The 12,598-nt window shown below is 34.5% G+C and overlaps 1 protein-coding gene across 1 annotated transcript; it reads left to right on the forward strand.

Annotated features, from left to right (window-relative positions):
* The first annotated feature begins 1,079 nt into the window (after positions 1-1,079).
* LOC110025711 (endoplasmin homolog) lies at positions 1,080-12,598 on the forward strand. Its single transcript, XM_020726328.1, is given in 16 exon segments — positions 1,080-1,255; positions 1,410-1,447; positions 1,450-1,550; positions 1,724-1,877; positions 1,968-2,048; positions 2,139-2,250; positions 2,384-2,510; positions 2,761-2,899; positions 8,808-8,925; positions 9,053-9,234; positions 9,359-9,574; positions 9,684-9,849; positions 9,961-10,096; positions 10,235-10,385; positions 11,077-11,472; positions 12,056-12,598. Coding segments are annotated over 16 exon segments (2,448 nt in total). The 5' UTR covers positions 1,080-1,188; the 3' UTR covers positions 12,320-12,598.

The raw sequence follows: 12,598 nt of genomic DNA on the forward strand, positions 1-12,598 counted from the left end.
TATGATCATAACATTTTGGATTGTGTATACACAAGAAATGTCGACACAAATCTCAAAGGGAACGAATGATCGAGATAAGACAGCTTCCCTTCGAGCTAAGCAAACAACTATTGATTCAACGCCGAACATGAGAAACCGTGTTTTCAAGTTCGGGATAAGTTCAAGCTCTTGAGATGGTTCCCTGCTTCGTAGCAACAAGACCCGCCGAGAGTGAGATGTTGATCATCTCGACAGTGAGACTCGTCGAATACTTTGCATAGGCAACACAAGATTTGCCCAAAGACCATGCAAGATAGAGAGATCCGACCGAACGACGAACGTGGTAGACATGCGAGACACAAAATCTGTAAGACTTGAGTTGAACAACAAGTGAGTCACAACTCATCCGATCGTTGTTGGCCGATTGACTAGGCCCGAACAAGATCGTCATACAATCAAGCGTATCAACCGACCGACACGCACTTTGAAAAACACAGCCGTCTTTCGATCAATCACTTCAATTAACTGAGTTCAAACAAATTGGCTTGCTGATTTGTACTATGTTAACATCAACCGACCGACACGCACTTTGGAAAACACAGCCGTCTTTCGATCAATCACTTCAATCAACTGAGATCAAACAAATTGGCTTGCTGATTTGTACTATGTTAAAATTCAGTTTGTAATAAATATAATTAATTACCGTAATTCATATATATATATATATATATATATATAATTATTGCCGTAATTTTTTAAAACTTTTATAGTAACTTTTTTTAGAAGCTTCGTTAAATCGAACAGAAGTGTTATAAATCCTGAACTAGAGGATAGTTTATCCAAACTCCACGTCACGGCTGTGACCAAATCCACTGAATGCATGCCACGTGTCACGTAAGAAATATGAACCGACGGATCTTCCACGCAGGACAGGCCAAAACATCCTCTATCGTTTCTCACTTCTCCACGTCACACCAGCGAACAACGCCACTGAACGGATGCCACGTGTCCTAAACGCCAACGCGAACCGTTAGATATTCCACGTAGGATAGATCAAACCATTTTTCACGGCGCGATTCGCAGCCAAGTCGTCGGCCAAGTCGTGGTGTCCGAAGACCCAAAGTCGTATTTAGCTCAACAGCGCGAAGATTTTCCTCTCAACAATTGCCAGATTTTGTTTCTCGATTGTTCGGTGACAGATTAAGTGCAATGAGGAAATGGGCGATCCCTTCCGCTCTTCTTCTGTTAATCATCTTCTCTACCATTCCGGATCAGGGTAAGTTCCGATGATTTTTAGGGTTTGGTGTTAGGGTTTTACGTATATCAGTTCTACAGTTGCTGCTGCTGTTGCTGCGGGGGTTTTCATTGATTGCTCATAATTTGGCGGATTTGAAACTGGATCCCACTTGATTTTTGTTTGGATCTTGCAGGTCGTAGGCTTCAAGCGAATGCCGGGGACCGTGGCGGGGCAGGTGGGGTTGTGCAGATGAGATTGAGAATCCGCCGAAGGTGGAGGAGAAGCTTAGAGCTGTACCTAGTGGAGTGTCCACGGACTCTGATGTCTCCAAGAGGTGTGGATTTGGTAGATTTATTTTGTTTGTGGTTTTTTCAGCATGTTCGATCGAGTTGGACTTTTCTCATTCAATTTACAGAAAGATGAACATCTGTTTTCCACCTTTCTCATTTTACTCGGCAGTGCAGAAAGATGAACATCTGTTTTCCACCTTTCTCATTCAATTTACAGAGAGTCGGAGTCGATCGGAAGGAGCTCTCTGCGTAGTAGCTCGGAGAAGTTTGAGTTCCAGGCGGAAGTGTCCCGTTTGATGGATATTATCATTAACTCTCTCTACAGTAACAAAGACATCTTCTTGAGGGAACTCATATCCAATGCCTCTGATGTGAGTAGATGGCTTTAGTTTAGTGCAGTTAGGTGTATAGAAATTTATGGTTTTTTTGAAATTATTTTGCTTACTTAATTTTGAAAATAGGCGCTGGACAAGATCAGGTTCCTCTCGCTCACAGATAAGGAGGTCCTAGGGGAAGGCGACAATGCAAAGCTTGAGATTCTGGTTAGTAGAACTGCACTAGCTTAAAGCTGGATTATTGAATTGAATTAAAGTGCTTCGATGGTAATAAATAGTTTTTATTGTGTATTGCAGATTAAGTTAGACAAGGAGAAAAAGATTCTTTCAATTCGGGACAGAGGTATTGGTATGACGAAAGAAGATTTAATTAAAAATTTGGGAACCATTGCCAAATCGGGAACTTCAGGTATTAGTTGTTTATTAGTGGACATCTACCGTTTTTTTTAAAAAAAATTATTTTATATACTGATTTTCATGATTCCGTCAATCAGTTGAGTGCATGCTCATCACCACAACTATTATTTTTTTATTGGTTGCAGCTTTTGTGGAGAAGATGCAGGCGAGTGGTGATCTGAATCTAATCGGGCAATTTGGTGTTGGGTTCTATTCTGTATATTTGGTAGCTGATTATGTGGAGGTCATTAGCAAGCATAATGATGACAAGCAGTAAGGATTTTGTTCGTTTTTTTCCTTCTTTTTTCTTGGAATTGGCGAGCCTTTTTATGGCAAATAGCTCGAATGCGGAGCTGCAGGTTGGAGAGGCGAGCCTCAACCTACTGCTCTCCGTAGTTTTAATTTTGTTCTCTTTGATGTATAATTTAATCCCTAGGGCATGACTGATCCCTCTGTTCTGCTTTTTATTAATATTTATTTATCAAGTATGTTGATGAACATGTTTTTATATTTCACTCTCTAGGTATGTCTGGGAATCTAAAGCTGATGGCTCCTTCGGCATCTCTGAAGACACGTGGAATGAGCCTTTGGGCCGTGGAACTGAAATCCGTTTGCATCTTAGAGATGAAGCTAAGGAGTATCTTGATGACATTAAGTTGAAGGTGAGCGTGAGATATCATAAAATTTTAAGCCAGCTTCTTTAATTTGCTTGTTGTTGCTCACAACTCCAGAGGTAGTAGTCTGCTATTATTACATTTAAAAAAAAAAAAAAACCATTTGGTTTTGTTTTGTTTAAAAAAAAAAAAAAACATTTGGTTTTGTTTTGTTTTTTTTTCTCTGGTAAATGTTGCGGTAATCTATCCAGGCTCAGGAATGCTATTATATTTTCTTTGGTTTACATTGACATGGGAGAAACAAATATCTCATATGATCTTGTTGAGTGGTTAATAAAAGTTTAAATCTATAACGTGCATTTTTTTGAACATTCAGCTTTCGATCTTCCTCAATCTTATTTTTTAACATTAACTTGATCCAATGCTCTAATTCTTGTGTCTTTAACTCCTTCAATGAACATGCATAAATCACTCAAATTTATTTTCGATGGTCTTACTTCCAATAGATGCAATTCCTACCTTCCTTTGACACAATTATTTTTCGATTTATAGTTCTTAGTTTGTTGCACATTCACTTAAATATTTTTAATTTTTCATATTCAGATCATATATAAATTACTTTTTACTGCTTAACTATTAGATCCATACAACATATATATATTATTTTTCGATTTTATAGCTTTACAAAATGTTATACTAAACCAAATTGATTCAAGATCAATCATAATGGCTGATAAAACTAAGACCTTCTATGTGCTTTTGTTAAGCAGAAAGACTTAATGTTTCGTGTTCTATTCTGCAAACATAAACCAACTAATAGAGTTCTAGTTTCAATTTGCCAAAACAATACACCTACAAGTAGATCACTGCTGTATATGTGAATAAACTTGATATAAGAATGAAAATATAACGAAACAAATCTATAGAAGTTTACCGAAACAATAACAATATATTTAACAACAGTAAAAGATTCGGAACAAGATAATTTATCACCATCAAGGTCGATATGTGACTTATATTGCATCAAATTATCATAGGTTCATTATAAACACCGACTTGCTAATAGAAATCCACAATATAATCAATGACAAAGAACAAAATAAATTAGTAAGAACACAAAACAATGAGCGCAAATACATATATTTATTTGATTCGGCACTAGGGTGCATGCGTCCTTGGAGTGAAATTAGGGCTTTACCTTTATTTCAGTTATACTGATGATTACGGGCTACAAACTAACAGGAAAATCTTAATACAATGATTAATATCGAACATCAAGATCGAAAACAAACAATACCTCTTCAAGGGTGCATAGAAACCATATAAGAAGTACAACTAGGGTAGAAATCATCTGATCCACAAGAACTAACAGAAAACTCAATAGCGAAACCTCGTTCGGCAAGGATTCATCCAGCTTTTTAGTAAACAATGCTCTTTATTTGATCGAAAGAAGCCCTAGGATGAGAAGTCAACCTCCTCATCGCCTAGGATGGAATGCTTGACTACCATATGCCGCAAACCCTTATTTCATTAGATTCCGTTGCTCGGACGCTTGCTTTCTGTATGCAAACAGGCAGGGTTCTTGCCTCTCTTGTCTACTTGGATGTCCTGGATTGCACACGCACTCTCAATTACTATTGGGAGGTATCTCGCTTGGTTCTGCTGGCAGGAAATAATAAAGGAGAAATCAAGGCAACACACTGGGCTACACATGAAACAAAGAGTATAAGGCTACACAAGTAAATAAAACGAAATTAGGTTTAATTAATCTAATTATTAATTCAAAATATTAACGCAACTTAATTTTTATGTCTCATGATACTTTTTTCTTACATAGTAACCTTAAGACGCATGTTTATTTAAATCAACCAGTTTTACTCTATAAATTGTATTCTTATATTTATCTCACTATTTTTATAGCAGTTCCAAAATATTTGAACATTAGGTGCCTTGATATCACATTAGCTTATTGTAATGTTCTTTAATGATTAATAGTATAATATCTATTTGAAATTAGATTTCATATCATAATTCTTTGATTTACTATCTTAAGTTATTAGCTCTAAACTTTTTCAAAATATAGAATTCATTTCACTAGTGTTCTCATTTGTTAAAACAATATTTGTAAAAGTTATTCATCAAGGTACCCCACTTTGAATGTCTGTTGTCAAAATCTCCATGATGAATGCAGAATCATGCAAATTTAATGCCAATAATTAATGTAAGTTTTATAATTGTGAGCTCCTTGGTCACTCCACATCTACTTTTAGCATACAAAAATGCTTTATTCTACAGCACTTTAATCATTTTAATTCATCTTTGTGACACATTTTTGGATTAATGCTTTGACTTTATGATTATTGAAGTGCAATAGCAATATATGATTCTTTCTTTTTTCACTTTGTTTTTTATTGTTTCATTTGTTTCTTTATGATTGAAGACGTAAGCAAACTCAAATTTGTATTTTATTTACAAGAAATGCTGACCTAATTTGATTGGGCCTAGTAAAATTTAAAATGTTTATTATTATTTTTTTTGGTAAATTTATGAAAATACCTCTATGAAACATTTAGCTTTGCTTTGAATTTTAGCCCAAATAGCATATCTCTATTCTAATTTCAGCTAATGTATATTTATATATTTAAATATATTAATGCATGTTTGTTTATTTATCTATATATAATAATTAATTCTATTGAGTTTACAATGTTTTTTCCTAGGACATCATGCCACTGGTACATACGCCCACTAAAAATTTCAATTTCTTATGAAAGATGATACTTAGAATATGCAAACTGACTACCCATTAAGTTGTATGGATGATTAAATGACTGACCAAAGGAGCGGGATTGTTCATTAATGTTTGAGTAAGCTATGAATTGATAAGAAAATTTCTTTCAAAGTCTACACTTGCTTTCACGTCTCTTTTTAAGTCTTTTTTGGGTTAAATTACCAAGATGTTTGGCCAGAAATCACTTCTGATTTTCCTTCTCGTGCAACTTTTTGCTGTATAATTGAGATATATTGTTGCATATAACTGTATTTCACAAGCTTAAGTTGATAACCCCCCCTTTTTTAAGTATCGTACATCACAAAAGTAGCTAATAACTCATTACATTAGAATGATTTTTTTCATTTTAACTTATTCTTAACCGTTTTTATTGAAAAGCAAAGAGGTTAAAATTGCTTATTTTATTTTTTCTAATAAGATTGAAATGAATTATTGAGCTTGATCGAGATGTTATTACTTATTGCTCTTAATTCGTTTTTGCATCACAATCATTGGCCGTGTTTTGTGCGAATTTTTTTTGTCCATTTTCTAGCAATTTACAATATTTTAATCATTTTCCTTCGTTATCACTGCACATGAACTATTTTTCCCATCTTTTTGGTGCATTTTCTCTAGCTGAGTTACTTTTTTTAGTCAGTTCCTTTTGATTCATTCTTATTCATTAGTTCTCTTTCTCAGCTTATTAGTGCATCTTCTTTTATCCCAATTCATGCCCAATCCATCAAAAAGCATTTTCTTCTAACTTAATAATGCCTTATCTATCTTTAATATCATTACTTCCCACTTATTCTTCCTAGTTTTCTACCATTCATTTTAACTTTCTCATTTTTGTCACCCTCAACTTAGTTATTCAGGACTTCTTTATTTCTCAACAATTGAATGTGAATTGTGCAATTGATCTTATTTTAGTTTTGATAAAATTGATCTCTATTTTAATTATTTTAAGCTCATCTATGTATGATTGTTCAGTAGTAAAATTTCATGCATAATAATAATAATTAAAGTTTTGGATGACCGAATGGCCGCAACATATCTGCCCGAGCTAAAATAGATATTACTTTCTACTTCCCTTTGGTTGTATTTGTAGCCCTCTTATCTGTTGTATGACACTTGGCCTTTCTTCCTGGAAACTTCATACCACCATGCATGCAGAAGGTAAAAATCCTACTTCAAATTGTTTCAATCATTAATTCAAAACTGTGACGAAGGTTTTTATTAAATTCTCTATCTTTACTGAGCTTTGTATGGAAGGTGATAATATTAAAACTATTTGACATTCTTGCGAGAAGTCCCTATTGAGTTAATAGGTCCTTTAAACAGTTATTCGATTATCAGCATGCATTTTCGAATAATAATTACAAAAGCAACGGGTCCTTGAAGTGGCTCAAGGAGCAATATATAATTTCAGGCGTCTCTACTTTACTCCTTCCATAAAGACTGATATTTCTCATCTCTGGCTGCTGTAATATGGATTCAACCCTTCTATTTCTCCTTTCTTTTTACCAAGGCAATATTTACTAGGATTGAATTTGATGGTTTATTTGGAAATTCAATTACGTTTGTGTTTGCAAGTAGTATGAAACAAGTTAAGAATTACATTAAAAGGTCAGATTGGTAAGTTTTGGAAGGAAATCTCCTCTTCATTGTAAAGATCCAAGGAAGTTGCTTTGTCCTATGTTTGGGTGTGCCCCTTTTTCTCCTTGGAGGACGTTACCTCAAGAGATGAGCTGTCATTCTTATACTTGCAATTCAAAAAGTATAGCATATACACGCCTCTGCTTTTGCCTTCAAATATAGTTTTTTTATATTGAATTTTTCTAATTGGATTATTCACTTTATAGTTGATACGAACAGTCTTTAATTCATCTTATCTTCTTTTAAATTGAACAAAAGTATTTGAATGTGCATGTATAAATTTATTTCGTCCTTGGGTAGCCATTAGTTGGTACAAAAACAAAACAGGTAGATTGTATGTCAAAATTAAACATTATTCATTTTATTTAGAATTGCTTAACAAATCACTTGTAGCACTTTTCATGGTTTAATATTTTAACATGTAACAAGTTTTTTAAACATACACTATTCTTGGTATTTGATCTTTATAAAACATATATAAAAGCTCTAATAACTTCATATTTTAGTAATTATGTTAGTTTTGTCCATTTCCTTAAATTATGTGGTAAAAAATGTTTTTTTTTTCTTATATTTAATTTGAATCATTTTATGTAAATTTTATTAATAATTGAAGATAAATTTTATGGTTAGCAACCACTAGATTGGATTTTGTTTCATGAACTTAAGGGACACTTGTGACCAATACCAAAGAAGATCCAGACCCTTTTCGTAATGAACAGTTGCATGGTAAATCCCCCGTATGGGAAAAAGTAGATCAGTCATAGTCGTGAAGGAACTACTTTTTCTTTTTCCTGACTTCAAATTTTGAATTTGTGCTAATGCAAAGAAGTTTGATATGGTATAACTCCAAGCTAGTGATTTGGCTGCTTTTTGTCTTTTTGCGCATGTATTTCCTACTTCATAACTCGTGTTTTTGGCATCAATTTGGTCAATGATTACAAAATATACATGGCCAGTGGAAAAATCTGAATGGCTTCTAATCGTTTATATTTCAAAAATTCTTGCATGAAAATTTTGATTTGGGATTGAATGCATTTTAGTTATTTTTAAAACTTTAAACCCTTGAGAAAAAAGTAGAATAACGAATTAAAATTACACTGACGTTGAATTTGTTTATCTTTTGTTTTTGTTTATGAAGAGGATCTGGATCACCTCTATTGTCTGTTTGATGCAATAAATCAATCTTTGTAGAATAGTTTTTTATGCAGTTTGTGTGGTTGGAAGCTGAAAGATGAGACAAAAAAATAGGAAAATGTGGATGAATCTATCTTTTTATTTTTTTCTTCTACAACATTCTCTCTGCCTCATCAAACTATTTTCCCCAATGATTTCATACGAAATTGTTATGATAATCACCATCTCTTATGTTCCTTGGAACACTTTCTTTAAACGGTGGCCGTCTACTTGGTTTTCATAGCTGCTGCTTCAATTCATAGATCGCTCAACAACTGTATAATTGAGCATAACGGTCATTGGTTGAAATATTTGACCTTTTGTTTTTAATCCTACATCTCTTGCATCTCATATCAGGAGCTGGTTAAGAAGTATTCTGAGTTCATCAACTTCCCAATTTATCTATGGACAAGCAAAGAGGTGGATGTGGAAGCTCCTTCTGATGAAGAGGAGTCTGGTGAAGAAGAAGAATCATGTACGCCCTTGTATTATCAATCCTCTTCTTGTTTAATTTTGATGTTATTTCACAATTTTCTATAGAGCTTTGTCTATAGTCAGTCATTTTTGGTGAATCTTTTCTATGTTATTATTGGTCAATACAGCCGAGACACCCAGTTCAGAAGGAGAAACAGAGGAAGAAGCTGAGTCAAAGCCTAAGAAAAAGACTGTTAAAGAGACAACTTTTGAGTGGGAGCTTCTGAATGATATGAAGGCAATTTGGCTCCGAAACCCCAAGGAGGTTACTGAAGAAGAATATACAAAGTTCTACCATTCTATCTCGAAGGTAAGATTGAATAAATTTGCCAATTAAAAAAAAAAAACAAGAATATGCTCCTGCTACTTATGTCTGAGAAAGTATGCTGGTTATTTACTGTTAAGATATGTTTTCATTGTTTTATATATTTCAGGATTTTGGTGATGAAAAACCTTTGGCTTGGACTCACTTTGTTGCTGAAGGTGATGTAGAATTTAAAGCTTTGCTTTTTGTTCCTCACAAGGCACCTAGTGATCTCTATGAGAGCTATTATAATACCAAAAAGTCCAATCTGAAGCTTTATGTTAGGCGAGTGTTCATTTCTGATGAATTTGATGAGCTTCTTCCCAAGTACCTCAACTTTTTGCTGGTAAATACAACATTCTTTTGATTCCTGTTAGCTTGGTTTGATTCATCTGAGTTGACTGGTTGTTTGATTCGGCTGGAACTAAAAAGACACTATAAATGGTTTTTTATAGGGTCTGGTTGACTCTGACACACTCCCACTTAATGTATCACGAGAGATGCTTCAACAGCATAGCAGCCTGAAAACGATTAAAAAAAAATTAATACGCAAGGCCCTTGATATGATTCGAAGAATTGCTGATGAAGACCCTGATGAATACTCCAACAAAAATAAGACAGGTATGGGTTTTAACCAGTTTGTGGTTCTTTGGATTTTATTTTGAATGGCCTGTTTGGTTTCTGAGGTTTAGTTATTCATTAGTAAATATTATGAAAAAAAAAATACTGCAGATATTTCCAGCGAGAATGAAGAGAAAAAGGGACAGTATGCAAAATTCTGGAATGAATTTGGCAAATCTATAAAGCTGGGCATCATTGAAGATGCACAAAACAGAAACCGTCTTGCTAAGCTTCTGAGGTTTGAGAGGTTAGTCTTGTTTTTTGCTATGTTCTTTCGAGATTTTATTTTTTCTTTTGTTTTTCAAGTCTGGACAGCGATATGATATGGTGATATTAAGCTAGTTAAACAACATGATTCTTATGCTTTAGTTTCTTTTAATTGCAGCACAAAGTCAGAAGGGAAGCTTGCGTCACTGGATGAGTACATTTCTAGAATGAAAGCTGGACAGAAGGACATTTTCTATATTACTGGAACCAATAAAGAGCAGTTGGAGAAATCTCCTTTCCTTGAGAGGCTCACAAAGAAGAACTATGAGGTAATAGTTAGTTTTTATAACGTCAGAAGGATAATTAATTCCTGTAATATTATTTGAAGATAAAAATTGTCTTCCTTATTATTATTTTCATCCAACTAAACATGAAATGCTCAAGAGGTCTCCCTTTCCTACCCAAATTAAATATGAAATCAAAGGTTGCCTGCCCTTTATAAAAATCTCAAATTTTGATCGCCTCTAACAATAATATAAAAATGAAGAAAAATTGAACAGGAATTTAGGAGAGATGCGCCACATCATTTATGTTTATTCATGTAATATTTTTTGGGGCATTTACATACAAACCGCCCAATTCTTATGTTTTTAATTATCTAACACCTAAATTTTGCTTTTTGCATTTATACCACCCATAATTTTCATTTCACATAAAGAATACCACTATTTCAACTTTTAAAAAGTGAAATATATCTTTTCATCCGCAGCTAAGGTGGCATATATCTAAAGTTTGAATTTTAGGTGTTAGATATAAAAATACATAAGAATTTAGTAGTATGTAACTCTCCAAATAAAAAAAAAAGAATAAAAATTGAACAATCAATTGCGAGATGTGTGCCTCTTTATATATGTTTATTCACGGTGCATGTTCCCATCGTACCCACTGTCCAATCTCTTCTCCAAATCCCCACTCTCTTTGAATGTGCCTTAATGTATTTATTTTCTTACCTTATTGCAGGTCATTTTCTTCACTGATCCAGTCGATGAGTATTTGATGCAATACCTAATGGATTACGAAGACAAGCATTTCCAGAATGTGTCCAAGGAAGGTCTGGAGCTTGAGAAGGAGTCCAAGATCAAAGCCCTCAAGGAATCTTTCAAGGCTCTTACCAAATGGTGGAAGACTGCTCTCGCCAGTGAGAATGTCGACTCCGTAAAGATCAGCAATCGTCTGGACAACACTCCCTGTGTTGTGGTCACATCCAAATATGGTTGGAGCGCAAATATGGAGAAGATCATGCAGGCTCAGACTCTCTCAGATTCTAGCAAGCAGGCTTACATGCGTGGCAAGAGGGTTCTGGAGGTTAATCCAAGGCATCCCATTATAAAGGAACTAAGGGAAAGAGTTCCTGAGGTAATGCAACCGATTCCTTTTGATTAATCTTTAGCACATTTGGTGAAGTAGAAGACAGTGCCAAAATGCTTTTGTTTTTTTTAGGTATATTTTTAGGTTTTGATTTGGCGAAATCTGATTTGACCCAAAGTTTTCTGAGAATGGTGTTAAAATGGTCTCCCAATTTTTTTACTGGAGTGTCAATTTAGTCATTAAGGCTTATTTAGTATGGAGCTAAAATAATCCCCGAATTCTTTAAGTGGACTATTTTAGCCACTTTTTAAATAAGTTTGGGATTAATTTGTCATTTTTATATACTCTTGGACTAAAATAACACTTTATTTTAGTATGGAGATTCGCACTAGAGTTATAAATAGCACCGCGTAAGAAGTTAAACATGTTGATTTCACGAGTGATAGATATGTAAATACATAGGAATGGAGTGGTATGTATTTAAAACTTTCTTAAATATAATATGCCTATCGAGATTGAGATTTTTAGTCTATGAAAATGAAAAGCAATGGAACTGTTTTATTAGAAATTGCTAAATAATCATGAAACACCCTGAAGAACTTTCTTATAATATGCCTGTATATTATTACAGGATGAGAGCTTGAAGCAGACTGCCAGGCTCATATATCAGACAGCACTGATGGAGAGCGGCTTCAACCTACCTGATCCCAAAGACTTTGCCAGCAGCATCTACGGTTCCATCAAGAAAAGTCTTGACATTAGTCCAGATGCAGCCGTGGAAGAAGAGGAAGAAGCAGAAGAAACTGAGGCCGAAGAGAAGGGAGCGACCACCAATGACGTCGAAACCGACGAAATCAAAGAGGAGGCTGAGTTCTCCGTCAAAGATGAATTGTAGAAGAAAATGGTTATACCTTTTCTTTCTGTATGGGGTGTTTGATTTTGATAAAGAGTCCCCCTCCCCTGTGTTACAGCCACCCATCACCCAAGTTAGGAGAAGCTCCCTGAGCCGTCTGATCTTTTTTGTAAGAGTGTGATCGGAATAACTCTCGAGGTATCTGCGGATGATCCTTTTGGACTAATTGTACTTCTGATGAACTTAAAATTTTCCATCCTGAAATTTATTTGGATGTTCTAAATTAATCTGTTTTGTTTAACCTGCTACCATTTCCTGGTA

The sequence above is a fragment of the Phalaenopsis equestris genome, unplaced genomic scaffold (assembly GCF_001263595.1).
Source record: "Phalaenopsis equestris unplaced genomic scaffold, ASM126359v1 Scaffold000326, whole genome shotgun sequence".
Lineage (NCBI taxonomy): Eukaryota > Viridiplantae > Streptophyta > Magnoliopsida > Asparagales > Orchidaceae > Phalaenopsis > Phalaenopsis equestris.